Here is a 22,348-nt window from a genome sequence, read left to right on the forward strand (position 1 = left end):
GACTTCTCTCTGCTGGTTGCCTATTACTATGTGGACAGGTTATGTTGACACAGTGGAAGGCACTAGGAGCCTGGGTAATTAACTAGCATTTAGCTGAGAAAAGTATCATAGTAGAAATTCTATAAACTTTGAAGTTGGATCAACTTGGGTTTGTTTCTTGGCTAAGCCACTTACTAGCTATAATCTTTGGCAAGTCAGACATTTTAAACCTCAGTTTCCTGATCTCTAAAATGGGGATAATACTTGCTTTGCAGAATGTAGCAGTCTGCAGGGATGAAGCACGTGCTTGGCATGTGAATATGCTCAGGAAATGGCATTGTCCCTTCCTGGAGACTAGGGTCAGAAGCAGCTGAAAACCAACCAGCACTCTTATCCATACTCAGAATATCATCTGGTCTCTATCCATGATGGAGATAGCTTTATCTCTTTAGTTGAAGAAGTGCTGAAAATTAGGGTAGAATTAGAAACTATCCTTCAAAACTGAAAGAAAGCTTGACTTGAAATGATCCAGGAATTAGAATAAACTACAGCTCTAGAATCTAAAGCTTTCTAGGAAAAGAGACAATTGAAATCAAAGAAGAAGAATGACAAAAAAGATAAAATTTCCGAGGAGCTGTACATGCTGATAAGGTAAGTGGAGGCTCTTGCTGAGGTTGATGGAAAATCAAGGGGTCACCGAACAGAAAACCAATCAGTGGCTGGAGAAGCTGAAGAAATAAATGAGATTTAAAAGGCAGAAAGGTTACATGTTGCAAATATGCTTTTTTTTTTTTTTGTGAGGAAGATCAGCCCTGAGCTAACATCCGTACTAATCCTCCTCCTTTTTTTTCCCCCAAAGTCCCAGTAGATAGTTGTATGCCATAGTTGCACATCCTTCCAGTTGCTGTATGTGGGACGCGGCCTCAGCACCGCCAGAGAAGCGGTGCGTCGGTGCGCGCCCAGGATCCAAACCCGGGCCGCCAGTAGCGGAGCGTGCGCACTCAACCGCTAAGCCACGGGGCCGGCCCGCAAACATGCTTTTTAAAAAACACGAAGAATGAACTTGAACGAGGCCCTGTTCATCTACTCTGAGTCCCTATGTTTTGAGGTCTTTCTTCCATTAACACAATCACTTTAGAGAACAAGAGAAAGTTCAACTATAATAAGCAGAGTTTTCAAAAATTTCTGATGAAATTCCATAAAGTTAGGGCCAAATATTTAGGAAACTTTCTGTTAAACACATAGAACTAAGATGTTACTTTATGAAGCACATATTCAAAAAGCTTAAAGCTGAATTGTTTTTGCAAGTGACTTAGAGAGAAAGTTTAATGTATACATGTGATAGGCTACACGCCAAGGTTTCCGTAGCTTTGAAATTTAAAGATCCCCGGGGGACACATGGCTTCAGACTTTCAATCTCTGTAATGTATAGACATTTTGTGGGGATCAGAATTCTATAGAAATAATGTATCTGTGGTAGACAAAATAATGGCCAGCTACAGAAGTCTATGCTCAATCCCCGGACTCTGAATATGTTACCATACATGGCAAAAGGGACTTTGCAGATGTGATTAAATTAAGAGTTCTGAGATGGGGACAGTATCCTGGATTATCCAGGTGGGCTCAATCTAATCACATGAGTCCTTAAAACTGGAGAACCTTTCCCAGATGGGGTCAGAAAAAGAGATATGATAATGGAAGCAGGGTCAGAGAGATGCTACGTTGCTGGCTTTGAAGATGGAGGGAGGGGTCCACAGCCTCTAAAAGCCAGAAAAGACAAGGAAACGAATCTTGATTTTATCCCAGTGAGACCTGTAAGACTTCTGACCTACAGAACTGGAAGACAATAATATTTGTGTTGTTTTAAGGCCACTAAGTTTGTGGTCATTTGTTATAGCAGCAATAAGAAAATAATACAGTATCTGTTCTGTAAAAATGCAAGACTGTCATGTTAATCTTAAACACTTTCCAAGGCTTAAAAAGGGAGACTGCCTGAGAAGATTAAAGCCTGCTAACACACGCATTGCATTAGCCTGTGATCTTATGTCCTGAGCATAAATCAACTTCACACAGAAATCTATGTATATGTTCTTCTAAACATCAATAAAACTTACAATTAGACAACTGGTTGTGTATGTTGATCTCCAGAACCCTCTATTCTGTGCTCACAGCCCACAAAAATTATTTTGACTATAAACCAAAGCAATTTTACCAGAGACCTAAGTGGCAAACTGGCAGGAATAAAGTCTGCAAAATACATGTTTAGTCTGGGAAAGATCATGACTCTTTCAATATAGTTGGAACTTTCTTTTAACATTCAGTATTCAAAATTTACATTCAATGAAGAATAAACATACATGTGAATCACTGCTGAATTGGAACCACATCTGGATATTCTTGCATTAAAAAAAAAAGATACTTTCGATTCCATCGTTTTGTGACACTGTGAATTGTTTCCAAAGGTATCTTCATATGGACTTGAACAATGATCCTGAATTGTCAACGAGAGCAAGTTTCTGGCAGGAAGTCCTTAGCAATGCCAAACTAATGCAAAGACAAACTAATGCGAATCACTGTCATTGTTCCCCGTGCTGGCACTCCTCTTGCTTGAAGCAAAGGGAAATAAAAGGCATTTCACTGAGAATCTAATTTCCCTGGTGTGCCAAAGCTGACTTTTTAAAGTCACTTAGTGAATAAAGCTGTGTCCTTACTTTTAGGCTAATAAAAATATAAAACTCCAGATTTCATAAAGAAGATTTTTGTTTCACCCAAGGTTCCACTAAAGTTTGAAATACCAGGCTCCCTTGATGCAATTAAAATATTTCAATTTATGGACAACTTTAAAGAGCACATCTATCAAAGTACAAGTCACTTAAACAGTGATAGGATTTGTCTGCCTGTTAAATCCCATTGCTCCCCAGAAATGAGAACATCTCCGTTATTAAGGGACTGCCCCCAGCCTTCTGAGTTAACTAGGTAATGCTTTAAGCAGGAGGAAGACTGCTCAGGCTGATTCAGGGGCTGCCATAATGCTCTGCAATGGAAAAGCCTGCTGATATTTTTGTTGACATCTCATGCTCAAGGTACTTAGGAAAGTATCACATTATTTGGCAAAAACACCCTGTGGCTGAATCAGCAGATTTAACAGCAAGTCCCTATGTATGCTATCTGTAGACACACTGGGTTCTGGAGAGACACGTTTGGTTGACATAAAAACAAGAAACAACAGTTTAACGTACAACTAAATTTGCCTATATGCGGAGGTAACCTTAAATATCTTTGGCTTTTTTTTTTTAATTTGCTGATAAAAAGTACTTGAATAAAAACACTGATAAATACCAATATAATTGTATTGCTTTTAATTATGTAAACTTAGCCCTTTGATATCTTTGCTACTAAAGCTAGAGTCCCTATCAGCCTCTAAATAAATTTATTTCAAATCTGCTCATCTTTACTTACTTAAAGGCTAATCTATATATTTTAATGATCTTTGGTATGAAAATACTGATGAGCAGTATCTTGTAATATTTGGCATAAAAATGACACGTGTGTATCAGTACTTACAGCAAATAAGTCTTTGGAAAAGAAAACAGTTAGCATTTGCCTATTAGCCCCTTTGGAGTGAAATACCATGAAGTAACACCACTATAGGAGATGAGTGAGAACCTTCACATTTTAGTTACAATTTCATACTTAAGACTTCAAAGAAGCTTGCTTTGGCCAAGTAAAAAAGAAATCTTTGCTGTACACTAAATATCTTACTCAATGAGACCAAAATATTTATCTTTGGTGAAAAGATTTTTTTTTCTCTCCAACAGGTAGTTTCAACCATTTAAAAATACTTTAATACTGTACAGTTGAAGATGTACTTGCTGAAGAAAAAAAAAATACACTTGAAATTCTTTGGAACTATCTGCTGGTAGAGCTTATTTTAAATGCTCCGGTAACAATAAGGTAGTTAAAATTACTAGTCTATTTAACTATAACAATCAATATAAACTCTATTATTTTGGGTTAGTAACTACTTGTATAAACTTCATACATATAGATGTTTCTAGTTAATTCAATTTGGGGGGGAAATTATAGTCAAATTTTCACTTTCTACTGAAAATTCTTCGGTAACAGATTATTATGAAAAAAATCTGTATAAGAACAAAATGAAAAGATGAAAAAGCAAAAAATGTACTGGTAAATAATTAGCAAATAGTTATAGCCTAAAGATCTACAATAACCATGGGCCTATTCATCAAAAACCAAACAAACAAAAGAATTTCCTCAAGGACTTCAGATCATCATTTTAGGCTTTTGAAACGATTCAAATTCATATAGTCCTAGACACATCTTCCATAATCAGGATGGATGATGTTTCCGCTTTAGATTTTGTTTACCTTTTAATGAAAGTTTAAAAAATAAAATGAACTCATTGAACTCCTTAATTTTAGATACTGATAAAAGTTGGCCCCCACATACTTCTACTTACAAACCAAAAAACGCCATACCCTGTCAATTTGCCCATGCTTCCATGAGGCAGCTCAAAATTAACAAAATATTCCCTGAGTACAGGAAAAAAAATAACACTAGAATAACTTTAAAAGGAGGTAGTATAAAACAGGAGCTATAAAGGCAGGAGCAGCATTTTTCCTTGCCTCAGATTGTTCACCTAAAGCTCTGCTTTTTTTGTTTTGCCATGATGCCCATACCTAGATAACTAAATGGGGGACTTTCAGTTTAGTTCAGAAGTGGTTGCTAGCACTTAATGCTGGTTTGCTTCTGAACACATCCAGTTTGGCACAAAACTACGGATTAAAAAATAATCAAAAAACGTTGTATCATCAGACAATGGGATAGGAGATGAAAGAGGGGGGACTGCAATCCAGTAATATTCTTTGGATTTTAGAACACCCTTTAACATGACCCCCCTCTATAAACCAAAGGTTTCAAGGGGAAACCCATTAAGATTCCTTTTAAAATGAGATTCAAAAGTCATTTCCAGATAATTTGAAAAAATACTTTAAAAAGGATATGGGGTCCCCTCTCTAGACCATGTGTTTAATTCTTTATCCTCTCCCACCGCTGGGCACCTAGTAGGAAACTGTCTCGTGACTGAGAGAAGGACTATTCTATGTAGCTGAGGAAACCGCGTGCTGATTTCAAACCAGCAAGAGGATTAACTCACTCCTGGAGTTAGCATTTCTCGTTCACAGCACTGACAGTGAAGGAAGATTAAATAAGGAGTACCAAACTCTTAAGAATTCAAGAAAAGACAAGTAGGGTGGTAGAGCTCTGAATACTTATCCCTAAACAAAACCTGCATGAAAACAAACCAAATGCTTTGATAAGATACTGTACATCAAAATAGTTACTGATATAATCCAAGACACTCTTAAGGCAACTTTTCTACTCCTGTCCTGAACAACTTCATGAGTATTAAGACATAAGGCAAAGAATTTCATAATATATAATGGAAGGCACTGTTACCATGATAACCTCAAGTTCATTTCACTGCCTATTGTTGCATTTATCTTCATTCTTACTATTATGTGAAATATCTTCACCCCTTTAAGCAGGCTGGGATTTAAAAAAAGAAACCAAATACTCTAACCCATTCTTTTGAAAAATCTGCTTTCTGCATGGTTTTGCAGCTAATACTGGAAATGTTGAGGATGCTTTGCAAACTAGGCAGTCCAGCGTTTGGCCACTACCAGGCAAACGGGAAGGCAAAAAAGGCACGGCTCTCGGCAGGCTGAGGTTTGGGATACAGTAGACAAAGCGCTCAGACCCAATGCCCACGACACAAAGGCTCTTGAAGCAATAGTATTCCCTATATGCTATTGAGTAGTTCTGTTCTCAAAAGAGATAAACATTTTGTTTTGGTCATTCATTAAAATCAACAGTCCCACTTTTTCTCTTCTCAGTGGTTTAACGTCCTCACAGCCAGAAGTGTTAAATTATCTAAACCACGTAGATATCATAGTTTTTTAAAAAAATCAGAGCTTCAGATAAACATTCTTACTCATCTACCTATATGACTCCTTTGATAACACACATTACACATACAGCAATGAAAACAAAATGCTACTAGGAAGTATCATTGGTTATGTAGCTGAGATAAACTATCACAACAAACGAGGTAACAAAGTTGTCTTCTGAGTTTGCCAACTGGCAAACTGAGGTAGATAGCCAGCAAAGGGGCTTTCAAAAGTCTTCCCTTTGCTCCAGTGATATCTTTTATAATCCAGTCAAATATCTTGACTGTCTTTTCACATTGCTGACAATGAAACATTCAAAATACGTGAGTTTAAAAATTAAAAAAAAAAACACATTCAAAAAAAGCTGAAATACCCAATAAGACATTAAGATTTTCACAAAAGGCTTTGGCTCCCTGTTCATTGTCCTTCGAACAGACTTAAAGGTGAGAATACCTGAACATGGCTGTCTAGATTGGAAAATCATTTTTATCAAAGCAGAGCACGGCAGATGGGGGCTGCAGAACTGAAGAGGAAGTTTGCTCAGCATCCGACGGCACTGCAGGGTCTTCACACTGCCTCATGGAGGGATCCCCACCTGAATCACTGCCAGTAAAGGAAGTGGAGGTCAGGGGTGTGGTACTTATAACTGAGGACAGGTGTATCTCATCATTGGACTCGTGGGAGAACCTTCCAGAATCCCCAGTCTCGTGGCTGCCTTCACTATTCGCTGAATGCTCAGTATCAGCTGCAACACCGAAGGGTCTTGGGAAGCTGGCTGTTTGACCTGGGGAGCTGGGGGAGTCTTCATCACTGATTAATACAGTAGTGCCTGGCTGGTAAAAGCAGACTGCTTGAGTCAATCTTCTTTGAGGCTAGGTAAAAATACATAAAACACCATCAGTGACGACAGAGTGCTCTTGAAAAATAATAAATCTGGTTTTACATGTTCTATACATTCTGAGATAGCAAACTGTTCAAGTACATGGGTGAAAGGTCACCATCATGAAGGGTTTGTCTAGGTCAGGGCTCCCCACCGAGGAGTGCGAGCACATCAGAAGCACTGGGGCAAGGAAAGTGTCAACAGGCTTCTTCTGGGATTCTGATGCGGGCTCCTACCCCACCCCTTTCCCCATTGCCCCCACTCCCCACTGAAACCCACAGCTCTGATCACTGTTCTAACTGTCATTTCAGTAATCACTCACCATGGCTTTCCATAGCCATGCCCCAAATTAATAAAATCACAGCCAGAAAGAACACAGAAATTAAAATAAAGCATTCATTTATGTTTTCCTCTCTTTTAAATGATCATTTCATACACCGTGGGTTGCTAAGAGATTTTTCTCATCTAGGTGGGTTACCTGCTCGACTTTTATCTTCTTAGAATCTTGGAAAAAAAGCCATTTTTTCTTAGAGTTGTTTTTAATTATAGGACCATAGCTATTAATTATCAGGTCTGTTCCTCCCTAGAGAAATAAAAGGGGAAAATGTAAATATCTTGGTTTTACAGATCTCAGTTTATCACAAGTAGTACACAAAATTTTAATTGTTAAAAGAAAAAAAATGATCGACATCACTATTTCTTCTTTTACACAAGCAATAAGTTGAATGGCTTACACTTGTGTTAGAAAAAAAAAGCTAAATTAAGTTGCAAACAAAAAAGACAACAGGAGCAGCAAAAATCAATTGATGATTATTTACCCGTAATATATATACTATATGTCACTATGCTAGATACAGGTAGATTGCATCTGTTAAATATAATTGTATAAAATATAAAAACTGCCGGAAATGTTGTTATATTTTTGTTATTCTACATTTTAGGGAAGTGTTGGGGAAAAAGAATTTATAGCAGGATTTGGCAAACTTCTTCTGTAAAGGATCAAATAGTAAATATTTTAGGCTTGGCAGGCCACATATAACTATAACCTCTATTACATTTTATCCTTCTTTTTTTTCAAACTACCCTTTAAAAACATAAAATTCTTAGCTCAGGGGGTGACCATACAAAAACAGGCCGTGGGCTGGCCTGGGCTGGGCTGTAGTTTACTGACACCTGAGTTACAGCACATTGGTTACAAGATCTATTATAATAATGCACACTATCTAATGTTGCAGTGTGACTACAAATAATTTTCAGCTGGTGTTCATAATGCTTATCACTGTACTATTATCACATATAGTGGAAAGGACATGAAGTAACATCCTCTAATGACATTACTATTTCCAACTTCCTCGGGCCACAAACGGAAGGATCTTGAGACATCTGTTGAGATGTTCCATATTTTACAAAATGTTATTCTTACCCAGAATGTTCTGATGCTCAATTCAGTTAAAAAATCAAAGTTTAAAATGGATTAATAAAAAAATTGTCCGCCCAGTACGTACAAGGAAGTTCACATTATAGTAAATACAGACTAAGGATCCTGGTGTCCTTATTTAAGACATCTTAGCTCCATATAATCCCATCTAATTGAATTTATGCTACTTTCTCATTTTTTCCTATATCTCTTTCATCCTTTATCTATCCCTATCTTCTCCTCAAATATTTTATGTAAGGAAGGATCTGGGTGAAACTCTTTTACATTTCATTAAGTGGAGTATGGATATAATACATTCAACACATAATTTTGGGTAAGTAAATTTTACACATAAAGAGAAGATGAATGGAGGAAAGGATACACAGCAAGTCAGTCTCTCAGATCAGAGTACCTTTGCATCAACGAAGTTGTTTGGCATTATCATTGGCGTTAAGGATTCTTCATTTTCTACAGCTCCTTCCAGGTTCTTTCCTACTTCATTCCCACTGGCTAGGGAGGCACTGGTCCGAGATAAATGTTGAGTGCCATTCTGTGCCATCTTCGAAGCAGATGATTTCCTAGAATATTGCAAGAAGAGGAAACTTCTAATTTCACAGAAGATGTAGGCAAATGTATCAGGTTTGGCCTATAATCACAACTTTGAAAACAACAGAGTTCTTTAATGCCATTTCTCAAATATTTTTAGAAACTGAGTGTTAGATTTTAACTCCAACTTACTGCTGCGAACTTTTATTATTCGAGGAAGCTTTATTTCTTTTTGCTCCAATATCTGCTTATATAAAATTACTTTTTACAAACACTTAATAAAAACCTTAATGTTTCCAAAGTGCTATTATTTATTATTGTTGATTATTTACGATTTGTGCAGAAGTTATAATTTTTAATTTACACATTTTCCTTCAGGTCTGCAGATTGTCACACTAACATAACAATTCACTTGCCAATTAATGATGGCAAATTTACAGCAGCACTTCTGCAAGATTTAGGCATCACTACTAAAACAATGTGCATAAAGATTTTATAAAAAATTCTGAAACTCAGAAACTTGGACAGTAAAACTAAGTCAGTTCAATATATAAGAAGATGTAAGAACTAAATCTTTCACTAACATAAAATGTTTTCTGAGTATGTTTCTATGCATAAGTACCAAAAGCGTAGAGAGTAAACTCGGAATAACCTATGCTAATAGAGGGAGTCTAGTGATGGGAATTATCTAAAAATGATGTGTATTTGACTTGAATTATCTAAAAATGATGTGTATTTGACTTTAATTTAAGAAAGAACTTTAAGAAAATAAACAAAAGCAAAAGCCAAAACATAAAGGTTGGAAAGAGACAAGTTCACTGAATGCTGAGAGTTCAGCCGAAGTCAAGCTACAAATCAGATTTTTTGACAGAGTTTATAAAGAACCAATCTCTACTTATTACATGTTTTAATCCACGTCTGGAGAATCCAAAACATATGTCCTGTGGTGGGGAGAGTGGAGCTTGCAGGCATTTCAGGCTATTTAAATATGAAAATATTCCAGACAGTAGAAAAATCTTCTTTATCAGCAGATACATCAGGTTAAGTGTGTCATTTAAATTAAAAAAAACCCCAAGGACATACTTTGTTTTTCTCAAAATACTAAGGAAATGAGGAAACTAGGTTCTCATTTAAGAATATTTTATTGGCACAGTAATTTTTCACATGGCAAGAAAATAATCTCCTTCCAAAATGAGCACGTCTCTATAGCTGTAAGAACTCAAGTAATAAAAATTTTAAAGTGAAAAATCCCAGTTACTCTAAAAGGCACTTGACTTCAATTTGCTTCTCACGGTTACTGCAATTTAAATGTTTCTTAACCACCTCCACATCTCCAGCAATGGAAACACACCTGGCTTTGCTTCGGTATATCAAGATGAGAACACAGATGAGGATGCAGGTCAAGGCGATGCCAACGCCTACAGCAATGCCAGTCATTGATTTTTGGTCCAGATGGTAATAGCCTGAATAAACTAGAAGGGGAAACACATTTACTCAGAAACAATCAGAAAAATGAATGATTCCATTTAACATAATTCTCACATATTTGCTTTTCTATAATTTTTCTTTATCTCATTGGAAAACTTTTGACATTATCTGTGTCTAAGCAGAAAAGACACATATTACTCTTTCCTCAGTGATCTCAAAGATGGGTTTATCTTCCAGTACCAAAGATTCTAAATATGAGTTTTAGATATTATATTATTATATCAAACGTGAACATCAGTTCATAATTTATAATGCTAAAAGGTACAAGGCAGAGATGTTCCTTGACGGACCAAAGGATAGCTTTCATGTCATGTTACCTTAAAAGCAGATATGTATACAGAAGATTAGTTTTCCACGTACGTTTATGTACTTACATAGCATTACTTCTTAAATTTTAATGTGTATATGAGTCACGAGGGGATAGGTTAAAATGCAGATTGTGATTCACTAGGTCTGGGGTGGGGTCTGTGATTCTGCATGTCTAACAAGCTCTCGGGTGACACTCATGCTGCTGGTCCCTAGACACTTTGAGTAGCAAGGTATTTAAGAAGTGAATATGAGCCTTGCTCTCCATTTCCCCTGATGATATGGTAGCTACCGTGGCTACCTCCTTCTTGTGCTTAAATCTGACTCTCCTGCCCTTCTCTTTTTTTCTCTCTCTCCTTCCCAGTCTCTCTCTCTCTTTCATACACACACACACTCACACACACAGCACTGAATAACAATCCTCCAAGGAACTATGAACCCTTAATTAATCCTGTCCTGAGTTCAGCTGGCATTCCCCCCATTTAAAGCTATTCCCCGCCCCCAACACACACACACACACACACACACACACACGTCCACTCCCCCAGAGAGGAGGAAAAGGAAGTGTCTAGTCGACTCTGTACCACAGCAGGCCCCGGTTTCCTTCAGAACAGAAGGATGTGGCCCTGAGTGGAGCGAGGGTGGCTATTTAAAGATATTTTTTCCAATTGCTTTCTGGAGAGAAACAACTTTCTCTCTGGAAAGGCTGTTTTTTTGTGGTAAAAACTCTTAATGAAAACCATGCTGTTTTTTTTTTTTTTTTTTGTGAGGAAGATCAGCCCTGAGCTAACATCCATGCTAATCCTCCTCTTTCAGCTGAGGAAGACCGGCTCTGAGCTAACATCTATTGCCAATCCTTCCCCTTTTTTTTCCCTTTTTCTCCCCAAAGCCCCAGTAGATAGTTGTATGTCATAGTTGCACATCCTTCTAGTTGCTGTATGTGGGAGGCGGCCTCAGCATGGCCGGAGAAGCAGTGAGTTGGTGCGCACCCAGGATCCGAACCTGGGCCGCCAGTAGCGGAGTGCACACACTTAACTGCTAACCCAGGGGGCCGGCCCCCAACCATGCTCTTCTTAGCTTGGACACCACAACCACCACTGCTGTTTTATTCCCATGGAACCTCCCAGGAAGCCTACTCCCACCAGTTCGTGGTTGGTGGGGCCCGTCTGTCTTGATGGCTGCACAGCTAGGAAGAGAAGTAACGGGGACACAGTGGTCTGAAAAATGCAGTTAATTCTGAGGTAAGTTTGTCTCCTTCTAGGAGTGCAGAGAGGGGCTATGCAGCTCCCTAGCATCAGAACTTCACCAGCAACAACTCCAGGAGCAGGTTTCAGGATATGGCCACGGCAGGAGCAGAAATAAAGTGCAGAGGAGCTGAAGAACATATATGTATTTTCTTAAGACAAGTCAGTGACTATAGCAGTATACAGACCTTTGGCATCAGCGGAATCTAGACGCTTGGGCCTCTGATTTGATTCAGAAGTTTCCTTTGGAAGTACAGCCAGCTCTACAGAATTTGAAAAGGGCCCTTCTCCCACCTCATTGGATGCAGATATCTTGACAATGTATACATTTCCTGCCACCAGGTTTTCGAGCAAAGCCATGGTCATTGCCCCTATAAATATATCAATTACAAATTAAGTAAACTTTACCTTTCATTCATTTTTTCAATCACACAATCATGGTCCTTTATTTTTAAAATATATATATAATGTTTCACTCTTTACATAGGTATAGATACCAACACCACTAAAAATATTTTATCATGGAATATTTCAAACACAGGTAAAGAGAATGGTATAAGGAATTCAGATTCAACAATTATAATTAGATTTTTAAAATCCAATGCAAGAGCCTTTGTTTTTCTTTTAGAAATGTTTAAACCACTCAGGGTAATTGCTGTGATAGACGATCTTGATCTTACTTCTTAAATTAGAAATAACACAATCATTTTTGAAAGTATGAATATATTTTTCACCCTCGTAATCATTATCTAAGATTTCTTGAACATAAATAGGAAAGAAAATGCCAGTTAGGTAGGAACCTCAGAGTCTTGAAGAGGTCTGAAGACCTCAGATTAACTACCAAAATTATCACCAGTCATCTGCCTAGCATCTACTTCTCTCCAAAAGTAAGCATCATTTGAATTTACATATGATATTTGGTACTGAAAGGTATTTTCTCTGTTGGCATGACTGCTAAGAAGGATTCCCATTTGGACACTGCTATTTCTTGAGGGGTCTTTCTGCTCTTGTTCTGCCACTGCACTGAAGTATTTTCTTACAAAAGGGACTCCCACCCTAGGAATTAATCCTAATGTTAAGAAAGCAGGTGCAATAGAAATTCAACCAGAAAGTTCTTCCAGCACTGCATCTGTGGCTGGATATTCACAGGGGAATCGAGCTTTCCTACAGTGATTTCATCTCATTTTTTCCTAACTCAGGGCATCTTTACAAAGCTTCAAAGAGCTTACAATAGCTTGTAGCAGTCACCTCCAGGCCAGAGCTGGCTACTCTAATGAACTTGCCAGAGTGTATTTCATAATGCAAGTGAAATGTAGGGTGATCTTAGAGCTAAGGTCATGATTCAGAGGCCACCTCTGCAGGTCACATGGTGTGAGGCAGCCGAACTGAACAGCTATGTGAGGAGCCGAATACAGTTTGTTTTCATGTTCTCTGGTTTCAACTTGGCCTGGAGGGAGTGTGAGCTACTTGAGTACACAACTGTTAAATAAACAAACTGAGCCTTATTTAGAATGGACAAGAGTCTTTCCACTGTTACCATGTTCTCAGGCAGGTGAATTAAAAAACAAAGATGTATTGTGACATGTTAAAATTAGCTGAAAGGAAGAACATTTCAATTTCTTCACAAATAGACAAATAGAGTTTTCCTTTATTACAGAATACTTTACACTTAATTTTAAAAAGTGCTTGGCAAAAACCAATTACTACCTGAAATTAAACCTCTTTTCATTTAATTGAAATTTTATAAGCGGATGAGCTGTGTGTGTGTATGCGCACTCCCCTTCCTTCCACAAAGTGTCTTCCTTCAGACAAAGAAAGAAAACTTAACATTCTGGTTCCCCTATGAGCACACTCAAAGCAGTTCTCAAATACTGAAGTGATCTGACAGTCCCTATGCTCTCAGTAGACTGTCTCAATATCAGTGTGATTAGTTCAGTCTACTGCCTTTTATGTGTCTACATCTTTAGCTAGACTAGGAGTTTCACAAACCAGACAGCATGATAGGCTCAGTGTTGGATCAATATTGATCAAATGCTGGCATGCTACCCACCAAGTAACTTGTGACTTGGGGCACATTACTGACAATATAATATATATTATAAGGATTATAAAATAATATAACTATTATAAGGATTAAATAAACTACCACTGGCAAGTGTCTAACACAAGTGTATATACTCAATGAAAGTTGTCTTCTTCCTCACCTCTGATCTCTTCCCTTTCTGGAGAACAGAAATTTATTTTTTCATATTGGAACAGCTTACAGTGGCTAGCATAATGCTTTGTACAAGACAATTCTCAGTAAATGCCAATTGAACTTATATTAAAATATGAGCTGTCACCAAAGGAGTGTTTTTTTGTGTGTGTTTTTTTTTTTTATTGATGTTTTAATGGTTTCTAACATTGTGAAATTTTGGGTTGTACATTTTTGTTTGTCCACCACCATATATATGACTCCCTTCACCCCTTGTGCCCACCCCCCACCCCCACTGCCCCTGGTAACCACAGTCCAGTTTTCTCTGTCCATGTGTTGGTTTATATTCCACATATGAGTGAGATCATACAGTGTTTGTCTTTCTCTTTCTGGCTTATTTCACTTAACATAATACGCTCCAGGCCCATCCATGTTGTTGCAAATGGGACGATTTTGTCTTTTTTTATGGCCGAGTAGTATTCCATTGTATATATATACCACATTTTCTTAATCCAATCGTCAGTCGAGGGACACGTAGGTTGCTTTCACTTCTTGGCTATGGTGAATAATGCTGCAATGAACACAGGGGTGCATAAGCCTCTTTGGATTGTTGATTTCAGGTGCATTGGATAGATTCCCAGTAGTGGGATGGCTGGATCATAGGGCATCTCTATTTTTAATTCTTTGAGGAATCTCCATACCATTTTCCATAGAGGCTGCACCAATTTGCATTCCCACCAGCTGTGTATGAGGGTTCCTGTTTCTCCACATCCTCTTCAACATTTGTTGTTTTTTGTCTTGGTGATTACAGCCATTCTAACGGGCGTGAGGTGGTATCTTAGTGTTGTTTTGATTTGCATTTCCCTGATGATTAGTGATGTTGAGCATCTTTTCATGTGCCTATTGGCCATCTGTATATCTTCCTTGGAGAAGTGTCTGTTCATTTCCTCTGCCCATTTTTTGATCGGGTTGTTTGTTTTTTTGTTGTTCAGTTGTGTGAGTTCTTTATATATTATGGAGATCAACCCCTTGTCAGATGTATGTTTTGCAAATATTCTCTCCCAGCTGGTTGGTTGTCTGTTCATCTTGATTCTGGTTTCATTTGTCTTATAAAAGCTCTTTAATCTGATAAAGTCCCACTTGTTTATTTTTTCTTTAGTTTCCCTAGTCTGGGTAGGCATGTCATCCGAAAAGATTCCTTTAAAACCAATGTCAAATAGTGTGTTGCCTATATTTTCTTCTATGAGTTTTATAGTTTCAGGTCTCACCTTCAGGTCTTTGATCCATTTTGAGTTAATTTTTGTGAATGGCGATAGCACATGGTCCACTTTCATTCTTTTGCATGTGGCTGTCCAGTTTTCCCAGCACCATTTATTGAAGAGACTTTCCTTTCTCCATTGCATGTCCTTAGCACCTTTGTCGAAAATTAGCTGTCCGTATATGTGTGGTTTTATTTCTGGGCTTTCAATTCTGTTCCATTGATCTGTGTGTCTGTTTTTGTACCAGTACCATGCGGTTTTGATTACTATTGCTTTGTAGTATGTTTTGAAGTCAGGGATTGTGATGCCTCCTGCTTTGTTCTTTTTCTTTAGGATTTTTTTAGCTATTTGGGGGCTTTTGTTGCCCCATATAAATTTTAGTATTCTTTTTTCTATTTCTGTGAAGAATGTCATTGGGATTCTGATTGGGATTGCATTGAATCTGTAGATTGCTTTAGGTAATATAGACATTTTAACTATGTTTATTCTTCCAATCCACGTGCATGGGATATCTTTCCATTTCTTTATGTCCTCATGGATTTCTTTCAATAATGTCTTGTAGTTCTCATTGTATAGGTCCTTCACCTCCTTGGTAAGATTTATTCCTAGGTATTTTATTCTTTTTGATGCAATTGTAAATGGTATTATCTTTTTGAGCTCTCTTTCTGTTAGTTCATTATTAGCATATAGAAATGCAACTGATTTTTGTAGATTGATTTTGTACCCTGCAACTTTGCTGTAGTTGTTGATTGTTTCTAACAGTTTTCCAACAGATTCTTTAGGGTTTTCTATATATACAATCATGTCATCTGCAAATAGTGAGAGTTTCACTTCTTCGTTACCTATTTGGATTCCTTTTATTCCTTTTTCTTGCCTAATTGCTCTGGCCAAAACCTCCAGTACTATGTTGAACAGGAGTGGTGAGAGTGGGCAGCCCTGCCTCGTTCCTGTTCTCAGAGGAATGGCTTTCAGTCTTTCCCCGTTGAGTATGATGTTGGCTGTGGGTTTGTCATATATGGCCTTTATTATGTTGAGGTACTTTCCTTCTATTCCCATTTTATTGAGAGTTTTTATCATAAATGGATGTTGTATCTTGTCAAATGCCTTCTCTGCGTCTATTGAGATGATCATGTGGTTTTTATTCTTTGTTTTGTTGATGTGATGTATCACGTTGATTGATTTGCGGATGTTGAACCATCCCTGCGTCCCTGGTATAAATCCCACTTGATCATGGTGTATGATCTTCTTAATGTATTGTTGTATTCGGTTTGCCAATATTTTGTTGAGGATTTTTGCATCAATGTTCATCAGCGATATTGGCCTGTAATTTTCTTTCTTTGTATTGTCTTTGTCTGGTTTTGGTATCAGGGTGATGTTGGCCTCGTAGAATGATTTAGGAAGTGTTCCATCTTCCTCTATTTTTTGGAATAGTTTGAGAAGGATGGGTATTAAATCTTCTTTGAATGTTTGGTAAAATTCACTGGAGAAGCCATCTGGTCCTGGACTTTTATTTTTTGGGAGGTTTTTGATTACTATTTCAATCTCTTTACTTGTGATTGGTCTATTCAGATTCTCCATTTCTCCTTGGTTCAATTTTGGGAGGTTGTATAAGTCTAAGAATTTATCCATTTCTTCTAGATTGTCCAATTTGTTGGCATATAATTTCTCATAGTATTCTCTTATAATCCTCTGTATTTCCATGGTATCCGTTGTAATTTCTCCTCTTTCATTTCTAATTTTATTTACTTGAGCCTTTTCTCTTTTTTTCTTAGTAAGCCTGGCTAAGGGTTTGTCGATTTTGTTTATCTTCTCAAAGAACCAACTCTTTGTTTCATTAATTCTTTCTACTGTTTTTTTGGTCTCAATTTCATTTATTTCTGCTCTGATTTTTATTATTTCTCTCCTTCTGCTGGCTTTGGGCTTTGTTTGTTCTTCTTTTTCTAGTTCTGTTAGGTGTAATTTAAGGTTGCCTATTTGGGCTTTTTCTTGTTTGTTAAGGTGGGCTTGTATCGCTATGAGTTTCCCTCTCAGGACCGCTTTTGCTGCATCCCATATGGTTTGATATGGCATATTATCCTTTTCGTTTGTTTCCAGATAGTTTTTGATTTCTCCTTTAATTTCATCAATGATCCATTGGTTGTTCAGTAGCATGTTGTTTAATCTCCACATTTTTTGTCACTTTCCCAGTTTTTTTTTTCATGGTTCATTTCCAGTTTCATAGCCTTATGGTCTGAAAAGATGCTTGTTATGATTTCAATCTTCTTAAATTTATTAAGGCTTGCTTTGTTTCCCAACATATGGTCTATCCTAGAGAATGTTCCATGTGCGCTTGAGAAGAATGTTTAGTCAGCTGTTTTTGGATGGAGTGCTCTGTATATGTCTACAAGGTCCATCTCGTCCAGTTTTTCATTTAAGTCTACTATTTCTTTATTGACTTTTTGTCTGGATGATCTATCCATTGCTGTAAGTGGGGTGTTAAGATCCCCTACTATTATTGTGTTGTTGTTGATTTCTCCTTTTAGGTTTGTTAATAGTTGCTTTATGTACATTGGTGCCCCTATGTTGGGTGCATATATATTTATAAGTGATATGTCTTCTTGATGGAGTGTCCCTTTTATCATTATATATTTCCCTTCTTTGTCTTTCTTAACCTGTTTTATCTTGAAGTCTACTTTGTCTGATATGAGTATGGCAACACCTGCTTTCTTTTGTTTGCCATTAGCTTGGAGTATTGTCTTCCATCCTTTCACTCTGAGCCTGTGCTTGTCTTTAGCGCTAAGATGTGTTTCCTGAAGGCAGCATATTGTTGGGTCTTGCTTTTTAATCCATCCTGCCACTCTGTATCTTTTGATTGGAGAGTTCAATCCATTTACATTTAGGGTAAGTATTGATATATGAGGGCTTAATGTTGCTGTTTTGTCACTTATTTTCTGGTTCTTTTGCATTTCCTTTGTTTCTTGTCCCATTTGTTTTGGACTGCCAATTCAGTTTGGTTGTTCTGTCTTATGACTCTTCTAGTTTTCTTTTTGTTTATCATATGTGGTTTTGTTTTGATTATTTGTTTAGTGGTTACCTTGAGGTTTGGGCAAAAAATCTTGCGTATGAGATAGTCCATTATCTGATGGCCTCCTATTTCCTTACACTAAATCAATTCAGTCGCTTTCCTCTTCCCCTTCTAAGTTTTTCTTGTTATACTTTATTCTGTCTTGTGTTGTGGCTGTGTGTTTACAGTGATGAGGTTAAATTTATTTTTGGTGAATTTCTTCCTTTGATCTTTGAATTTAGTATTTAAGTGGTTACTAACCTATTCCGGTAAAGATCTACTATTTTTCTGAGTTTGTCTACCTACTTTTCTCCTTACTCCAAGCTTTGTGTTCTCTTTCTCTTCTTTTTTTCAGGCCTGAGGGCCTTCTTGAGTATTTCTTGTAGTGGGGGTCTTGTGGCCATGAACTCCCTTAGCTTTTGTTTATCTGGGAGAGTTACTATTTCTCCATCATATTTGAAGGATATTTTTGCTGGATAGAGTACTCTTGGCTGAAAGTTTTTGTCTTTCAGTATTTTGAATATATCATTCCAGTCTCTTCTAGCCTGTAAAGTTTCTGTTGAGAAATCTCCTGAGAGCCTGATGGGAGTTCCTTTGTACGTTATTTTTTGTTTTTGTCTAGCTGCCCTTAATATGGTTTCTTTGTCGTTGACCCTGGCTAGCCTTACCACTAGGTGTCGTGGTGAAGGCCTTTGTCTGTTAATATATATAGGTGTCCTGTTGGCTTCGCTTACTGGTATTTCCTGCTCCTTCCCCAGATTTGGGAAATTCTCAGCTATTATTTCCTTGAATAGGCTCTCTGTTCCTCTTTCCCTCTCCTCTCCCTCAGGAATACCTATAATTCTTATGTTACATTTTCTAATAGAGTCAGATATTTCTCGGAGTCTTTCTTCATTTCTTTTTAGTCTTAGTTCTCTCTCCTCTTCCATCTGGAGTATATCTGTATTCCTATCCTCTAAGGTGCTAATTCTTTCCTCCATATTGTCAGCTCTGTTCTTTAGAGATTCCAGATTCTCCTTTATCTCCTCCATTGTGTTCTTCATCTCCATCAGCACTGATTGGTTTTTCTTTATGATTTCAATCTCTTTTGTGAAGAAACTCCTAATCTCATTGAATTGTTTGTCTGTGTTGTCTCGTATTTCGTTGAGTGTTTTTATGATAGCTATTTTGAAATCTCTGTCATTTAGTTTATGGATTTCTGTGTCTTCGGGGTTGATTTCTGGGTGCTTTTCATTTTGTTTCTGGTCTGGTGATTTCATATATTTTTGCATTATGGTTCCTGTGTTGGTTTTGTTTTTCCTCATCCTGGAAATCTCTGGTTGCAATTTCCACCTGCCACCACTGTCTGGTGGTAAAGGGCTGTGTAGTCTAAGCCCCCTGCGCTCTGCCCCGGTTTTTCTGCTGTGATCCGCAGTTTTGTTTTTTTTTCCCTGCTGCGATCCACGGGTCCCGTCGTTTGATCAGGTCTGCCGCGGATCACTTGGTCTGGTGTGTCGCGGATCACTTGGTCTGGTCTGCCGCGGATCGATAGGTCTGGTCTGGTCGGTTGAGCTGCAGAGTCCGGTTTGCGGGGAGGGGGGAGCTCTCTCTTTTCCCCTCTGGGTCCCTGACGGGGGAGGCTTCTCGTTTGCCCCTCTTTATCTGCTCTCTGGGGTGCTCAGATGTTGATGGTAGCCCTGTGGCTCCTCTGAGTCCTCTGTGCCGGAGTTTCCCACTGGCTGAGAGAGTCCGAAGAGCCACGGTTTCCCCGCTGAGGGCCGCCTCTCCCCCCTCTCTGGGAGCCGCGCGGACCGGGATCGCTGACCTGATGGGGCGGGAGAGGAGTTCTCCTTACCTCTCCCCACTTCCTCTGGGGGCCCAGCACGTTCCGCTCTCAGATGTGCAGCAGTGTGGATCCCTCCGCTCTAGCTTTTCACTGTCTGGGATTCCGTTGTTGGTCTGTGACTGTTCCTTTTGTTGTATCTTATCGGGGGAAGAGTTCACGGGAAAGCTCACTCCGCCATGATGCTGACATCACCCTGTTTTGTTTGTTTTTGGTGAGGAAGATTGGCCCTGAGCTAACATCTGTTGTCAATCCTCCTCTCTTTGCTGAGGAAGATGGTCACTGAGCTAACATCTGTGCCAATATTCTGTGTTTTGTATGTGGGATGCCACCACACACATGGCTTGGCAAGCTGTGTTGTAGGTCCATGCCTGAGATCTGAACCTGCAAACCCGGGCCGTCAAAGTGGAGTATGCAAACTTAACCACTACACCACTGAGCCGGCCTCAAAGGAGTATTTATTTAAAATGTAAAAGTAAAGGGTACGATTTCGAGGTTGGAGAAGTGCTCCAGAACGTAGTCTCAGACCTTGCTTCTAAGTGATTTTTTCCTAAGTGATTTTTTTTCCAGTTCCACAGTCTTAAATATCATCTACACACTGATGACTTCTAAGTTATACCACTAGTCCATACCTCTCCCATGAACCTAACCCTCCACTGCTTATTCAGCCTCTCTACTTGGACATGTAAGAGGCAACTCAAATATAATATGTTCAAAACCAAACCTTTGATTTCCCCCACCAATTTTTTGTGTGTGTGAGGAGATCAGCCCTGTGCTAACATCCGTCAGTCCTCCTCTTTTTTTTGCTGAGGAAGACTGGGACCGGGCTAACATTCGTGCCCATCTTCCTCCACACTATATGGGACGCCGCCACAGCATGGCCTACCAAGCTGTGCGTCAGTGTGCGCCTGGGATCCGAACCAGCGAACCCCGTGCCGCCACAGCGGAGAGCATGCTCCTAACCGCTTGCGCCACCAGGCCAGCCCCTCCCCTACCAATATGGCTTCTCTTTTTTCTTATGCTCCACATCAATCTGTGGCAAATCTAGTGGGCTGTTCTTTCAAATTATGTTCTAATAGCTTCTTATTACCTTCCCCGTTATCACCCCTGTCCAAACCCCCATTAACTCTCATGTGGACACCTGTGTATTAATGCTCTCCCAACTTCTACTCTTACCTCCTTAGAAACAATTTTTCAAGTGGCTGTTACAGGTAGCTGCCAGAGTAATCCCTTTAAAATGTAAATCTGATCAAAAGTCTCCAATGTCTTCTATCTCTCTTACAATAAAATCTGTGGTCCACAAAGTCTGCCCTACAAGATCTGCCCTTGGTTACCTCCCTCCATTTCCCACCACCTGCTCTTCCCCTCACTCTAGCCTCCCTGGCCTTCTTGTTGTTCCTCTAACATGCCAAGCACACTTCTGTCTCAGGGCCTTTTCACTTCCCCCAGATATCCACATGGCTCTGCTCGGATGTCATTTTTTTCCAAAAGAACTTACCTTACTACCTCCACCACTTTGTCTCTTCCCCATATCGCAGCTTTCTTTATAGCACTTATGACACTACCTAAATAGTTATAGATTTGTTTGTGTGTTATCTGAGATGTAAGCTCCAATGGGGAAGGGACATTGTTTTGTTCACTGTGGTACTGCCAATGCCTAGAAAAGAGCCTGTCACATAGTAATCATTCAGTAGGAATTCATTTAATAGATCAATATGTTCCTACTATTAGAGGTCCAATTTATTTGGCGAATGTTGAGTTAAATGGATTCCTTTATTGAAGGACTTTAATTTTCTTTTTTTTTTTTTTTTTGGTGAGGAGATCAGCCCTGTGCTAACATCTGCCAATCCTCCTCTTTTTGCTGAGGAAGACTGGTCCGGGACTAACGCCCATGCCCATCCTCCTCCACTTTATATGGGACGCCACCACTGCGTGGCTTGCCAAGCGGTGCGTCGGTGCGCGCCTGGGATCCGAACCGGCGAACCCCGGGCCGCCGCAGAGGAGTGCACGCACTTAACTGCTTGTGCCACCGGTCCGGCCCCAGGACTTTAATTTTCAATGTGAATCTCTAACAGGAGGAAATGATATATGGTGTTTCCCAAATTTATTTAGTCATGGAACTTTTTTTTTGTTTTTGAAGGAAGAGCATCTTTACAATCTTGGGAAACTCGTGCTTTGAGGAAGAGAGTTCAGGAACTGCT

General features: G+C 38.8%; 1 protein-coding gene across 2 annotated transcripts in view; it reads right to left on the reverse strand.

Annotated features, from left to right (window-relative positions):
* Positions 1-938: 938 nt before the first annotated feature.
* Positions 939-22,348, reverse strand: part of PRTG (protogenin) — a 123,700-nt gene continuing 102,290 nt past the window's right edge. For both annotated transcript variants that reach the window (XM_058541638.1, XM_058541637.1), the window contains exons 16-20: positions 12,018-12,200; positions 10,143-10,263; positions 8,658-8,823; positions 7,307-7,411; positions 939-6,820 (exon numbers count right to left, since the gene is read on the reverse strand). In XM_058541638.1, the coding sequence (XP_058397621.1) occupies positions 6,416-6,820; positions 7,307-7,411; positions 8,658-8,823; positions 10,143-10,263; positions 12,018-12,200 (980 nt within the window). In that variant the 3' untranslated portion in view covers positions 939-6,415. The remainder of the gene's footprint in view (positions 6,821-7,306; positions 7,412-8,657; positions 8,824-10,142; positions 10,264-12,017; positions 12,201-22,348) is intronic.

Source organism: Diceros bicornis, chromosome 5 (genome assembly GCF_020826845.1).
Source record: "Diceros bicornis minor isolate mBicDic1 chromosome 5, mDicBic1.mat.cur, whole genome shotgun sequence".
NCBI classification, from domain to species: domain Eukaryota; kingdom Metazoa; phylum Chordata; class Mammalia; order Perissodactyla; family Rhinocerotidae; genus Diceros; species Diceros bicornis.